Genomic DNA, 16,180 nt, shown 5'->3' with positions numbered 1-16,180 from the left:
TTGAGGTCCTTTCCAACCCAAACCCTTCCATGACTCCTCCTGGCTCACTCAGGTAAGGTTTGCTAAGCCACATCCAAAACCAAAACAGGCTCCCTTTGCACACACACAGCTTGGGCAAAGCTCAGCTTAATCCTCAGCTGGATTCTGCCATCAGGGGAATTACTCAGGCCCATCCTCCCTTCCTCCACCTCTTCCTGGCTCCTCACTTCCATTTAATCAGGGAGAAATAAAGAGGGGAGGGGATGCTCCACACCCCCAGATGTGCCAGATGTTGCTCCCTGCTCTCCCTGCCCAGCTGAGCTGCATTTGTGGCCTTTGCTCCACAGGCACCTTGGCCCAAATCCTGTCCCCCTTGGGGCTGAGGCCAAGCCCTGACTCCTGTCCTTGCTGACACATCTGGCTGTGTGACAACATCTGTGCAGAGGCACAGCTGGATCCCAGCAGCTCCCTCCTGGAAGAGGCACAGAGAGACCTTCCTAAGGAAACTCACCAGCATGGGCAGCAGCACATCCCATTTCTGCTCCCTGGGTCTTTTCTGGTCCTCCTCTGTTCCTGCAGAGGACAATTCCTACCAGAATTAGCAGATTTTTGGCTCAGTTCAAACACCAGGCCTTGCAGTCTCCTTTAAGGGGCTTTAAGGGGCCCTTTAAAGGGCTTTAATGCTCGATTTAAAAATACTCCAATGCTCCCCAAAATGTGTTTCTTTGCATCCATAATTATTTAATTATTTACAGGCACGTCTGTGATTTTAAGCCCTGATGTAATTGGGGATCTACTGAATTCCTTTCTGCTGTGAAGTGTTTTCTCATCTCAAGCCTCTCTTCAGACAGGAGTTTTCAGCGAGTTGAAAAGAAAAGAAAAGAACTATCAGGCTCAGACTCCTCTGTCAAACTTCTGTCTGCCTCAGTTTTACATGAAAGATTTCTTAAGTTCCTCCTAAAAATATGCATCCATGCAGCCATGCCTTGAAAGGCAAAGAAAAGCAGGAGTCACAGACACCCTGGAAACCTCTCACAAAGATGATTTCCCAGCAGCACAAGCTGCAGTTAAGTAGTGAAATTTTACAGCCAGGTAACAGAGAGACAGAAATCGATGCTCCCTTCAGAAGGGAGTGAAAAAAAGACCAGAGCATCTTTCATCAGGGAGCTGGAAGGATGAGGAGAAAAGCAGCAAGGGAATGGGATCATTAGGATGATGTGTGGTCCTGTTGTCTTGCATAAAATGAATGGAGAATAGGCTGGAAGCTGAAGGTTTCAATTAAAAAACACTTGTGACAGAATTGATACAAAATCCACACGATTTGCATGACAAACTCCCAGAAGGTCAATCCTGAGAGGTACTGAGGGTTGCTCTAGGATATGAGCTGAGATATTTCTGCTGCTCTGGAGTCAGGCTGGGAGAGCTGGGGGTGTTCACCTGGAGAAGGGAAGGATCCAGGGAGAGCTCAGAGCTCCTGCCAGTGCCTAAAGGGGCTCCAGGAGAGCTGCAGAGGGACTGGGGACAAGGGATGGAGGGACAGGACACAGGGAATGGCTTCCCACTGCCAGAGGACAGGGAGAGATGGGATATTGGGAAGGAATTTCTCCCTGTGAGGGTGCTGAGGCCCTGGCACAGGGTGCCCAGAGAAGCTGTGGCTGCCCCTGGATTCCTGGAATTTTTCCAGGCCAGGTTGGACAGGGCTTGGAGCAACCTGGGACAGTGGAAGATATCCCTGTCCATGGCAGGGGTGGGATGGGATGAGCTTTACCATCCCTTCCAACCCAACCCACTGATCCTCTCCAGGCCTTTGGGGTTCAGCACCAGCACCTCAGCTCTGAACTCTCCTTCTTCCTCCTCCTCAGCCTTCATTCCTGCCTCGAGCTCTTCCTCTCCTCTAAGGAGCAGCAGAAACCTCTCCCTCACCCATGTTCCCAACAGAACTACAACTCCAAGGCTGCCCTGGAATCCTGGGATGGTTTGGGTTGAAAAGGACCTTAAGGAATCTCATCTCACCCCCAACCAACAGCCTTCAACCATCCTAAACCAGCCTGTCCTTGCTCCCCTGTGCACTGCCTTCCTCCAAGCACAGAACTCCCCTCCAGGAATCCACCAGGATCACATCCATGCCATCAGGAGTGCATTTACATGTCTGGAATGAAGCTGATCCCTACAGCAATCCCACAGGAAAAAGGGGTTATTCTCCTGTTGGGAGGAGATCACAGTTACACACAAACATCCCAAAGCTTCCCATTTGCCTGGGAGCATCTCCCCTGGAAAGGATTTAGCACTCTTGACTTCCATGGAAGCACAAGAGCCAGCTGGCAGATGACTACACCTAGAAAACACTGCAGATTTCCTTATTTCCCTTCCCTGTGCTCACGCCAACATTTTTTTTTCCAAGTCCTAAAAAAGGCTGACAATTCATTTTAGCTCCTTTTTAAAAAACGAAGCTCCTGTACTCACAGGGGCTGCCTACAAAAAAAGGGATACAGAATACACAGATGGAAAACAAAACACTGAATTCCCATTATGGAAATTAATTTTAAGAGGCGCAATGCATATTATTCCTGGAAATTGCTTTTATTTAGCAATTACGTGAACACTGCAAGAAGGCAGCTGGCATTGAAAACAAACAGTTCAATTTCAAAATCAGGGAAGGGAATTAACTGAAATTCCAGGGCACTCACACCTGAATACGCTCCACTGCCTCCAATATTTAACAATCCTCAATCAAAGCCTTCGGGTTTTGTTTGCTGAGTAGAAAGTGGATTTTAAAAAGTAAAAGAATCTGTTTGTTTTTGAAGTTATTTATATGTTTTTTTTTCAAATCAAAGTCAAGCCCTGACAACCAACCAGCAGGGAAAATAAACCAAAGGAGTCAGCGACAATACTGAGATAATATTTTAATTTGTTTCATAATTTTTTTTTTCCTGTAAAATGGCTTGTACTTCCACAGGTACAACAGCAAAGAAATTATTCCAGTCCATTTCACACGGTGTATAAAAAGACCAATTTTACAAATATACCCAGAAGTTGAACAGCTGCTAACACTGTTTTAAGGTAAACATCACTCCTCCATCGCCCAGGGAGAGGCTTTTCCCATGTCTGTGTGGCAGAGAGGAGCTTTCCAAGGTATCTCCATCGTGGATCTCATCCCAGAGGAGAGCCATTCCCATCCCTAATCCCCAGGACACAGCAGGAGGGACTTCAGGTGACTTGGGCACTTGGCTTGCCCACCAGGAAAGTGTAAATATGCCCCCAGTGAGGGAATCTTGACAGACGTTGGTTTTTTCTGGAGTTTGGGTGTCCAAGCAGCTCCTGGTTTTGTTCTGCTGCCAATAAATGAAAACTGAGCAGCACAGAAAGCAAAGCTCCACATTTACTGCCTGTCCAGGGTGATTCCACTGCTCTTCCAGGATCCAAGTGCCTGCTGCAGTCAGGGGAACAGAGTTTGCAGAGCCACTGCAATTCCATCCTAGAAACTACCCCTCTCCACCCCTCATCCCCCCAAAAAACACAGCCTTACCTTCCACATTTGTCCTTTTAACCCACAACACCGAGTGTGCAGAGTGAGGAGTGCTGAGAAAACTCAGAGTAATGAGAAAAATCTGTAAAAAGACACTTGCATCCCCAGGTTGTTTTCCTTCCAAGCTGTATTTGTTTGTTTACCTGCAACTGCATGGATGGATAGGAAATGAAGAGCCAAGGACTCACAAGAGGGTGAAAACAGAAAATGAGGAGGAAGAGCCAGGTCAGTCTTCCTACCATGCAAAAAAATGGATTTAAATGCCTGTCAGTCCTCACCAGGGCCAGATCCCTACCAATGGTTCTCCAACCTCAGGAAAAGTGTCAAGACTGTGGGATGGAGGAACAAAACCAGGATGGTCTTGGAGAAGTTTCCTTCCACTTCCACAAGAATGAAAAAATGGTGAGGAAGTGAGCAGCTACTGCAAGAGCACTAAAGGGAGAGTGACCACAGCTGAACCAGATTTCCTTTGAGTGGTGTGAGCACTAAAATACAATTAAGGTCTGTTCAGGTCCATTGCAGGTTCTCACTATGACAAACTCAGCATCTCGCTCCTTGCTCAGGCTCTGAAGCCAAACCATCAACATTCAGGAAGTGCCATTAAAACACCAAGGAGTGTTTCTCTGGGAAGATCACAGGCTTTCCATGGCATCCCAGAACTTCCTAACAAACTGAGGAGAATCCTTCTCAGAGCCTGGATGAGGTCTGAAAGTAACAACAGCTCCAATCCCATTTTTGACTGGCATGCCTTTGCTTCAAGGTGCATTCCCTGCTGGAATCAGCCCAACCATGGCTTTCATCTCTTCTGCATCTGATTCCCACCCTCACAGTGAAAAAAAATAAAATTCTTCTTTAATTACTCAGCCTGTACAGTACAATTGTACCTTGATCCACAAAATGACCACATTTGAAAAAAATTAATGAGAACACAGTCTCGTGTGAACTCTCCTGTACAACTGGACAACAATTCCCAGTAAGAACAGTGTTTGCACTCATTTTATTTAGATTTCAGCACTCTTCCAAAAAGCTGCCAGGAAAAAGGGAAGTGTTCCAGCTCCAGTGTGCATGGATATGACAGATGTACTTAAAAAAAAATAAAAAAATCATACTAGCAAAACACTTTTAGCTCAAAGTTATGCAGTCAAAACTGGTTTTGAAGCATCCAAATAGAATCAACAGTAACAGGTGATAAAAAAAATCTGGAATACATTGCCAGCATTGGAAATGGTATGCAAGGAACATTGTAGCACTGAAATAATGAATAAACTTTTAAAACAAAGTCTGAGGGTGGTTCTCATGTTTACTGACTCCAGTTTTATTTCTCCACAAACTCCTTTTTCTTGTTGAGGTACCAGAGCAGAGGAGGTGTTTATGGAGCTGAGGGAAGGCAAGGGCTAAGAGCTGAATGCTCCATCATTTCACCAGAGCAGCAGGATTTGACAAAAATCATATTATAAACTCTTCTGCTTCCCCACTAAATCCAGCTCTGCAGGTCTCACCCTGGATTGAACAGCAAAGTCCCTGGATTCTCTGCAAGATTGATTCCCAGAAAAGAATTCTGCCCCTCTGCTCAGCCCTGCTGAGGCACATCCAGGGTGCTATGTCCAGCTCTGGGCTCCTCAGGACAGGATGGACATGGAGATCCCAGAGTGGAACAGCAGAGGGCAAATCCTCCCCAGAGCACCAAGGGAGTGGAGAAAAGGCTGGGGGAGCTGAGCTTGATCAGCCTTGGGAAGAGACACTTTGAGGGGATCTCATCCATGTGTGTAAATACCTAAAGAGGTGCCAAGAGGATGGAGCAGGCCCTGCTCCGTGGGGCAGCAACGGCACAAGAGGAAGGGGAAAGAACTGATGGCCACAAGTTCCACCTGGACGTGAGGAAGAACTTCTTTCCTGTGCAGTGAACAGACTGACCAGAGAGGGAGTGGAGTCTCCACCACTGGGGATATTCCAGAGCCATCTAGACACAGTCCCATGCCATGTGCTCCTTGTGCCCTTCTTGAGCAGGGAGGTGAGACCAGATGAGCCCCCATGGTTGCTTCCAGCCTTGCCCATTCCGGGATCCTGGGAGATTTCCTTCCTGCAGTATTCCTTGTGTTAGACAGAACTGCCGACAGCGAAAGGAAAAAAAAACCAAACCCTTGTTTAAACAGTTTCAAACAGACACTTTTCCCTTGGATACAAACCATTATCCAGTGTTCTGCTTCACTCAAGCCAAACACAGCAAGCCTGACGGTGTGCTGGTGTTTCCAGCGAGGATTCTTCCAACACTGTACATTCACTTTCCACAGGGAACAGCAAGGGATATGAAGCCCTGAAGCAGCAATTAAACTGCACCAGCGAAGGAGAAGAGTAAAGCAGCCAGGGAAGGGAGCTGGGGTGTTTCCAATCCACTGGGGCTCAGAGCAGACATCAACAACTGCTCACCCTGCCCAGCCCAGCCCCAGGGCTGGCAGGCAGAGCTGGGAATGCCCCACACGGAGCTCCAGGGCTGAATCCACCCAGAACAGCTTCTGCAGGAGTGTCCAGAGTGTCCTTGGGAGGCAGGAGTGAAGCATTTCGGAGTGAAGCATTTCGGAGTGAAGCGTTCCAGAGTCCGGCAGGGAGGAGGTGGAGCAAGGCTGCCTCTCCCAGATGAGGTATCTGCTGAACAGGAATTTCACTGCAGTGTGGGACCTGAGGAACCTGACAGGATGAGGAGCGAGGAAGAGGCACCTTCACGTCCAGGATGAGCCACGACAAGGAACTGAAGGCCAAAGGTGTTTCTTCCCCGTCTGGCTGGGCTGCAACTCTCCGAGGAGATGAACCACAAGGCTGCCTTGTGGGAATAAGGGCTCAGAATATGGAATCACAAGAGGAACTCTTTGAAAAGGCACTAGGAAGAAGCATATAGTTTTAGGTTAATTTTCCAATCGCCGAGTGGGACAAAAGCTGTACAGTTTGGGGGTTTTAGAAAAAAAATGCTGCAGTTGTGTGGTTTTTTTAAAACAGCAAAAGCATAAAAAGGAAAGTAAAGCTATTTTCAGATTATTAAGATGCTGAACATGTATACAGCAAAATTAGATTAAAAACAGCAGCAGACAAAGTTCATCCCATCACCATTGGCGAGGGACATGTAAAATGTTTATAAGGTTAACTATAAAACAATTTTACAACCAAAATATGAACAGGCCAATTCAAGTATATATATATACAGAATATATTAAAATCATATAAATTATATATTTATACAAAGGGCACAAATATAGCAAAAAGCTATAGCTGATTAAACAGAACTGAGCTTGAATGATCAATTTCATCTAGAGATGTTATAAGATTTATCCCAAATTCTTTTTTTTTTTAACCTGGATAGATTGATACCTCAGATACCAAGAGTACAGAAAGCATAAGAAAAAAAAAATCCCACAAATCAAAGAGTAATCATTCTGCATGAAATGAGTCTAACAGTGGGCAGGGTACATCTCATATGAAATTCTGATTTAATTATTTCCATAGTAAACATTTATCAGCTCTCTTAAAAAGTCACGAATTTCAAGTGATCCACTTCAGATGTACCACCCTGGTGCATATATTTGATTACATTTGAATGTTGTTTGATTTGCAAACATTTGGGGAAAAAAAAAAAGAGATACAAACACAACTCAATCTGCAAAAGAAAAGGTGACAGATGGCAGCAAGTTGAAAAGTGAACAAAAATGCTCAGCTGAACTGGAAATGATACTCTCCCTTCTAGTCAAAATGCTTTAAAGTGAGCTTAAAAAATAACTTATTTTAAACTGCTTTTTTATTTCAAAATATAACAGCAAATAACCACAATGCACCGAAGCTCTTGAGAATCTAAACATTCCCAGCCATGGGCTTACATTTAAACACACCTAAGTGCTTTCCTGGATTCAGCTCCATGTAAATAAATTCTGGATCAGCTGTACCTAAACCTCGTGTCACACTGTGGCATCACCTCCCCTTCATCCCTGCAGTAAACCTGGACCCATCTTGGCTCCATCAGGCTGTCCAGAGAAGCTGTGGCTGCCCCTGGATCCCTGGGAGTGTCCAAGGACAGGGTTTGGAGCAGCCTGGGATAGTGGAAGGTGTCCCTGCCCATGGCAGGAGGTGGAACTGATGAGCTTTAAGGTCCTTTCCAACCCAAACCATCCTGGGATTCTGTGCTCTGCTCACCCGAAGGGTAAGGAGCAGTGAGGGAGAGTGATGTGAAGCAGAAACAAAAAGGCCACACCACACACAGACAGAACATCAGCTCAAACCCCAGAGCTGAGCATGGAAAAGAGTAAAGTGGTTTCACCAGATGCAGGTTAAATGGAAAAGTAAAAAAAAAATAAGAAGAAAATAATCAGCCATCTTCCATACCTAATAGCCAGTGGATATCTATTACACTGAAAGGAAATCAATGCAAACAGGATTTCCTCAGTTTCAAGTAATCTTTGATGCCTTTTTGGCCAGCTGTGTTATACCATAATAGATATTTTAATAGCTTTTATCCTCTACACTTTAGGCAGCTAATTTTTCTCTTACATATCCAATTATCTCTAGTGAACATTCACCTATGGTTGTCCACACATTCTGTATTTGCTCCTTGAGAAACTATTCAAGTTAAATTATATTGCAAATTAAAGACAGTTACATTCTGTATGTTCCTTCTAGATTTGAAAAATAGGTTTTAAAGGCTTGTCAAAGTTTAGAAGAAAAAACCTTTCCATTAAAAAATCTTAGCTTAAAAAAATCATTTAAGACACCTTTTTTTTTTTTGATCCAGGGTACTAATAAAAAGATTACAAATATACTACAATTTGACCAAGAAGACTCCATGAATATGCTGCTTTTGAGCATGCAACACCACTGATATCTGTCAAATTCCAGGTATCAATGTATCCCAATTCCACCGCAGTCCCTCCATTTCCTCATCGCTCCCCCATCCCCACCCCTACCACCCCTATTAATAACATTATAAAAAAAGGGGTAAAATCTAGAGTTAGTGGCAAAAATCTTCACAGTAAATCGTCAAAGGGAACTTTTATTGTGGTCACTGCAAAGCGGTTCCTCAGTCGATGGGGCCCTGAAAGATGAGCTTGACGCAGTTGTGCTCCCCGGAGAGCTGCGTGGCGCAGAACGGGCAGGCGGCGTGGAACGCGTGAGTCCCGTGGGGCAGAGGGATCTGCGACCAGTACTTGGCGGATTTCTCGGAGCACACGTGTCCGCAGGGGGTGAAGGCGTGGGTGGGAGGCCCTGCATCCACGTAGAAACCAGCCTCGCAGCCCAGCCACAGGGGCACGTAGGGGCCAACGGTTCTGCACATGGGGCACTCGCGCTCGTTGGCCTCCGTGTCGCTGCGGTGGCCCCAGTTGTGGTAGCCGTGCACGTGGCCGCAGCTGAGGTACGCCCAGGGCTGCTTCTCCTCCACCACGTCCTTGCGGTTGATGCTGGGGAAGGCCAGGGTGTTCAAGCCCACGGGGCACTGCGGCCGCGCGGCGTTGATCTCCTGCCGCAGCGCCTCGATGTGTTTCTGGGTCGGCGTGTGCAGCAGTCCGTCCGCCGTCCTCCACAGCAGCGTGGCTCCGCACAGGTCGATCAGCGAGCCGTCCTGAAGGATGTTGGTCTCGTTTTCTACCTGGTGGAAGGACGACAAGGGGAGGTGGTTTAGCCTCAGAGCTTTTATACAGCCAGGTTAGTTCTGTAACCTCATGCTCAGCATCACCCTCCTTAGATGCTACTTAGTTTCATCTCATTGTTGTCCTCTGGTCCCCTCAGCTGCCTGAATCCACCTCACCTCTTAACCTATATTTAGGATTATAACGAGCATCAGTCTCTTATTCTGTGCTTGTACAGGAGGATTTGCATTTCCAGTCACAATACAAATCATTATACACAGTCTTCAGGCCTGCAATTCTTTGGGAAAGGTATTAAATTACTAATCACTCCTTACCCCTGAGCATGCACTTTTTGCTCCAATATTGATTCTCTGTGTGTCTTTGTCATAATTCAGTAAGTCCTGATAGACTGAAGAAAAGACATGCCGTTCCCTAAGGGCTGCATTAGCAGATTCTCTCCTGGAATTCTTTGCCCACATAGACTGACAGAAGCTGCTCACACCACACAGTAAAAAAAATCCTTTTTGGACTAAAAACTGCTACCCAGGACAGACCAGCTGTCCTGCCTCTCAGATACCATTTTTTCTGGGGTTGTGGCATTCTGCAGAAGCATGAACTCCCGGAGTGTGCCTCAGCAGCACAGATACCTGCATGGCTTATCACTGCAGCAGACTGAATTACCAGTTGAATTTCTCAGGTGACAAATCCTGCAACTGAAGCCACACAGGCTCAGCCTGTGAACAATTACCCACCCCACTCGTTAGGCTTTTTATTTAATGAGGTATTCCAAGCAAACACAGCCCCAGTGTGCACTGCCTAAAGGCTTCTCTCTGATTAAAAGCAGGTACTTAAAACATTTTCAAGGGATTATGCCAAACACACATTGTACTTGGCTGAAATATTCTTTATTTTAATGTCACAAACACATAAGCAACCTGTGCTGCTGCTATCAGTTCATTAATGATGAATTTATATTAAAAAGGCTCTTTATAAAATTAAAGAGAACAGACCTATTGCCTGGCTTTGTACACAGAAAGTATGCAGAAAATACCAGTAAAGCAGAACAAATGGCCAAATACAAACAAATACATTAAGTAGGTCACATGAAATCATCACATCTGCCTAAGAATACTATGAATGACAACCAATTTGGCATTTACATTTTAATCCAGTTTAAATTCACAGATTAACTGTGGATCATCCTTGCACAAAACACCTCAGTGGTACAACACAAACTAGAGATAAGAGGTCACCAGTGCAAAGTAATTCCAGCAGAAAAAATTAGTGGTTCAAGTAGAGATGAGAGAAGCCTTGATTTGATGCTCTTTTCAGATAATTCCTTCACAAACAGCCAAGCAAAAAGCTCCCTCATACACAACGTGTTCAATTCATTATACAGCCTGCATTTGGTTTTATGAACCCAATCAACGACTACTGATCACATCAATACCAGTGTGCCATGTAATTTTATTTAAATGAGAATTCGAGTAATTTTGGATGCAGGGAGGGGGATTCATTTGTTTTGCTGTGCCTCTCTTCAGCAGCACTAAAAAGGTGTTTTGCTAACCACGTACAAAGGCTGCAATTGCCACATCATCTGTCCAGGTCCCCAGGCGACGTTCGCCTGCCACCATCAGTGTGACAAAGCAATTTATGTCCTGCAGGGTGTCTGCTGAAAGCAGAACAGCCCAACTCCGTTCCCCTAATTCTTTCAGCAGGCAGTTTTCTGCAAAGCCAACAGCAGAGTTGGGAAGTCAGTTCATGGAACTTTTCTCCTGGTTCCATGTGTCACAGGTGTCTGGCAGCTGAAATCCTTCACTTCTGGGAAAGGCAAAGGCCATCCTGCCTCACAGGAGAAAATAGGAATACACTTTCAGGGCTTCTCTTACCTTCCTAGTGGCAGGTAAATCAAACAGTAGGTGCCTTACCCAAACTGCTTTTGCAGGCAAATGGACTGTTCAAGCAGGACTGCAAAAGACAGCTCCCCATGCAGCAACTTCCAAACATCCCCATGTCCCAGGAGAACATCTCAGAGATGGAGATTCCAGAGCAGAGCTTATTTAGCTTTTATACTCTCTGCTATCCTCAGTTGGAAAAGTGGCATTAGCAGCAAGTTTTAAGTGTTTTCCCATATGATCACTAACAGAACAGCAACATGTGCTGGAACACAGAGATTTGGATGCTTGCAGTGCCCACGACTCAGGCACAGTCACCTTATAACTGCCTCCACTCCATGCCAGGAAAACAAGTGTCCCTTGTTTGGTTTCAGTCCCTTGCCACTTACCAGTTTGCCCCTCTGCTGAGCAGACCTGGTCTCCCGGAGTGTGTACACATCTCCACACACAGAGATCTCCCTCCACACTCCAGGCTTGGACTCTTCTGTGAAGCCTCCTTTGGGATGCATGACCAGCACCCCATTGGTTGTCAATCCATCCATGTGGCCATCAGGGTTTTTCCACTTGGCTGCTTTTTCCTACGTGTGACAGTCACAGTGACTATCAGAAACACATCAAACCAACCTAAAGAAAACCCACTAACAGTTACTAAAGCAGAGCTTGATTGTTAAAGACAATTAGGACCACGAGTCTCTGCTGGTGATAATTCAGGCACATAAAACTGCAGTTTCTACTTAACACTGCAGCTGGTGCATTGGAGTAATAAAAGTCTAATGACAGTACAAGTTATCAACCAGTGCAAGGAAATTTGGGGGCTTGAAAATAACAGAATATAAACCAGAGCTTGCTCGTAACATCATTATTAGCAGTACTTACACCAAGAAATATATTTTTAGATGAGTCAAAGCCAGCTGCAAAGATCCTTGCTGTGTATGGTGGGTTCCTGTCACAAACAATCCTGCAGGCAAATCTGGAGATGGTGCTCTGGGTAATCTGGCTTTCATCATTATTTTGACTTCCAGAAATAGTATCTGTTACTACAAAGTCTATGGGACTTTCTGTCGACCTCCCAACCTGCAAAAAAATTAAGATAATGGTGTAACTAGAAATGCCCACAGAAATGTGAAGCATTGAGGACAGAGCTTTGCCAGGTTAATATTGATGACATCAGTAAACTACTGCCTACTGAATTTTTGGATGGCAAGATCCAACCAGTGACTAACCTGTATTTACAGAAATACATCACAAATGTGGAATGACAAATTTTCACTTACCACAACTGATGCTCCTGCTTGCTTGAAACAACTCAACCCAGCTATTTGTTTGATAAGAGTATTGTTAAGAGAAAAGTATTATCAACTTGCTATTTCCTCATCCAACCACAGCAAATTCCTTGCCACTACATTCTGTCAGTTAAGAAAACACTGGCTTGGATTCACAAGTTTTATTCACATTTCCAGTTCCAAATCAATTTGCCATGAAAATAAAGGACTTTTTTTAGACCCAGAACTATTTTGATATGTCATAACAAAAAGCTACCTACCTTCATGTTTTCAGGATTTGTAGTCCCAGAAAGAGGAGTTTTCAGGCAAAACCCACCACATGATTAAATTCATTCCTAATCATGCACATGTGCAACTAACAGAATTTTTAAAATTCTCTTCCACAGAAATGAAACAGACTTGATCAATAGACAGGAATATTTTTCTATCCTGCCATGTGTAAGTTTTAATTCTAAACCTGAAAACATCTGGAACAGAAAACTTCACGACTACATGGATGGAAAGATCTATCTGCCAGACAGATAGTGAGGTTTTATCAATATTTCTACAGGCAAATTAGTGTTACACCAACTTTGAACTTAACTGGGAAAGTGGAGCTAAGGAACAAGAAGTGGAACAGAATAATAATTTTATAGACACCTTGTGATCAAACAGAATTAGGAATGCTCTTCACATGAAACTACCTTCAGTATCAGGTATCTACACTGATATAAAATAATCTCCTCACTAAACATGATCTCATTGTCCCCCAAGAAGTTACATTCTGCTCAGATCTTGCTATGGGGAGCCATGCATGTTTCCATCATTAACAAACATCTCTGCAAACTGAATTTGCTGTAAAGGAACATTGTTCAAGAGTCAAGGAAATTAATATTATTAACACCTAACCCTTGTCACAACTGAATTGACAGGAATAGTACAGGGATGTCTCCTGTACTTCCCTCCTGCTGCAAGTTCTGCTTTGCAGGATGACACTCTAACACATGTCAAAATTCACGTCTTCAGTGACACATCCAGTTACTGTCTCCATATCACAGGTCTGAGCCCAAGTAGAAAATGGGATGAGCTCTCTGCAGAGGAGATACTCAACAAGGCCTAATCAAAAGTGTACATTTCAATTTCTCACAGAAAGTGTCTACTAGAACACCCAAGAGACTGAGTTTAGAAACTATTTAATATGGGATATTTCTGATTTATAGAACTTGACAACTTGAAGCTAAATCTTACAAAGCAATATTCTCCTTCCTTTTACAGTATTATTTCTAACAGGTTTCCATTCCCCATCCAAAGCAATTCCTGCTAAGAATCAGCACTGAGAAGCAGCAGGAGCCTCATGAATAACTTTTGTCTGTTCTCTCTCTGTATGTGGAGTCTCTTAAAGGACAATCAATAACAAATATGAAATTAATTTGTTCATAACAAGTTTCTGCCTCTTGCAGTCTCTGAAATAGATCATTCTCTCAAGGCTTTTACATGCAATTAGAGAAAAGCCTGCCTCATTTTTCTTGAAGGATGACAAAGCACACAAGTGTGTGCTCCCAGCCTTTCTTACATCACACTAATCATTCACCATGAAATCCAAATATGTCTGGATATAACCATTAAAATCTACAAACAATGCTTCTGTGTGGTTTTTAAGTCTCTAAAATGGTATGTAACATTTTATATAAATACAGCAATTACTTATCTCATTTGTCTCACACGTATGTCTACACAAAATCAAATATTTTAAATATTTGGTTTTCTTCCCTTTTCCTGGTGAGAAAGCCTTCCAGAGGATCAGTCTTATGTATTGTGCTACTTCTCAGCATTACAATTTATTTGAAGAAGTAGCCTTCAAAACCTAGCAATTTCCTCATGCTCTGTATCAAGTAAGGAATTTGGGTTTGACACCACCTGAAAAGCACGTCCCTAGGGAATAAATGAAAGACTTGATATTATCAACATCCACCCTCCAAAACTTTTAACTCATCTGATGCTGCAGTCAGACTAGAGTCACTACAGACCTAGCTCCATTATTCAGAGCTGCTTTTATACACTTCACTACTCATTTTTCTCTCGTTTTCCTCCACAGTACAGAAGACTTCCTTCTTTCTAGCAACTTCAGGCTGTATTTTGGTACCCTTCTCCTTAACTGTGTCAGATTATTTCCCTAAGTTGCTTCCAACAAGAAATGATAACTCTCCCAAGTGCTGCAGAAGGCAGTGAGTGTTGTCTCCTCTGCAGGTGATTGTTCAAGGCTGTGTGAGAGGCAGCAGTGCTCGTGTCTGCTGTCAGTCACAGCAGTGCTGCTCAAACACTGCTCCTGACACAAGGCAAAACCTGCCAGCACAGAATTAGCAGCTGCAGCTTCTTGGGCTTCAAGAGGATTTCACTCTGATCAGAGCAGAATTGGACTCTGCATCTTCTGAAGGGCTGTTCTTCAGAAAAAAAATCAATGCTTCTTATTGAATGTACCTGCTGCTTGTATAAATGTGTAGTTATTCAGGGTAGGAGCTACACATTTTGGCTCTTTGTAGTGGCATGAAGAGGTATAATCAATCCATTCTCACCCCATCAAACAATGAAGGAATAGATTCAACTTCAGCTAATGCATCACCAACTGAATGGTTAAACTCTGAAGGAAATCTTCATTTACAGCAGCTCATGGATGCTGGAGCGTGCAGAGTCTGGGAGATGCCAGAGGAACACACTTGTACTTTCTTTTTGTAATTAAATGAAGAAATCTGATCTGGATGTCACTAAGACAAATGTGCAAAGTGGCATTTGCACACAGATTTCATTATATAATTGCATTTTAAAAACCCAAAAAACAAACTACAAACAACACAGCAGAACCACAGCTCAGGAAGCACAGTGGGAATAAAGAAAAAAAGCCCAGTGATTTGCCCAGGATAATACATGTTAACAGCACTCAAAGTGGGGCGTCAAGGCTCAGGATAATCCTGTGGTGCAGGCATTATCCCTCCCTTTTCAAATTCCACATCCTACACAAGCCAAGAACACACATTGGAAAAGAAACCAGCAAACTCCAAGCATTGTCTATTCAAGTGATGCTTGACCAACAATGAAACTACTCTGTGGCTCAACAGACATGAAATTTGTCACCATGTACCACAGGGCTGCACTAAACATCCTCAAGTAACTTTTCTCCAACAGATTCATGAGAATAATTAAAATCTAATGGCTCTACACCTCCTGAGACTGAAACAGTCTCTCATCCCCCCCAATAAAAGCTGAACCCACCATTAGGACATTATGCAACAGCTGTTTATAAAATATGCCCAGAAAAGCAGCTGTTCTGTAATTCTTTATTCATTTTTTTACCGCACTCAAGAAGGGAGAAAAAAAATCCAGCCTTCAAAAATGGTTTTTCAAAATTTAAATCCAGGGAAAAAACTTCACTGGAGCTACTCAAGAGCTAAACAAGTATCACACAGTAACCCCAATGGATTGGTTACATTTTTCTTTCCCTAGTCAACACAGAAAAACCCATTTCAGTTCACCCTGGCTGCTCAATCCTTCATTCTGCAGCAAATGAACAAGACTGGGTTTTAATCAATTCCTATTTGGACCTGATAGTTTCAGTTACACTGGGAAAATTTAATATAGAGCAAAACACAGAAGTCAAGAGAAGCAAAGGCATCTCCAAAGAGCTATTTCCTCCTCTGTCAACAGCACTCAACTGCTGACCCTTCTAAATATGAAAGGCTGAATGTGGAGGGATAACAATTCATGGTGAGATGCTCTAATTACAGGTCACAGACAAGACAGATCTGATAAGTCTAAAATGAAAAAGGTTGTCCCTGTTTGGGTTCCCCAAGTCTGAAGTCTAAGTTTGCACAGGATTTCTGCTCCCTCTTATTATACATAAAAATAACCATGGCATGAGCA

General features: G+C 43.7%; 1 protein-coding gene across 6 annotated transcripts in view; it reads right to left on the bottom strand.

Moving 5' to 3' along the window:
• Nucleotides 1-2,862: 2,862 nt before the first annotated feature.
• PELI2 (pellino E3 ubiquitin protein ligase family member 2) overlaps nt 2,863-16,180 on the bottom strand; it is a 68,281-nt gene continuing 54,963 nt past the window's right edge. For all 6 annotated transcript variants that reach the window (XM_085061016.1, XM_085061017.1, XM_085061020.1 and 3 more), the window contains 3 exons: nt 11,880-12,077; nt 11,393-11,581; nt 2,863-9,128 (listed from right to left, as the gene is read on the bottom strand). In XM_085061016.1, coding sequence (XP_084917142.1) covers nt 8,562-9,128; nt 11,393-11,581; nt 11,880-12,077 — 954 coding nt within the window. In that variant the 3' untranslated portion in view covers nt 2,863-8,561. The remainder of the gene's footprint in view (nt 9,129-11,392; nt 11,582-11,879; nt 12,078-16,180) is intronic.

The sequence above is a fragment of the Lichenostomus cassidix genome, chromosome 5, assembly GCF_008360975.1.
Source record: "Lichenostomus cassidix isolate B80296 chromosome 5, HeHo_3.0, whole genome shotgun sequence".
Classification (NCBI taxonomy): Eukaryota; Metazoa; Chordata; class Aves; order Passeriformes; family Meliphagidae; genus Lichenostomus; species Lichenostomus cassidix.
This window is presented reverse-complemented; position numbering and strand designations above follow the sequence as displayed.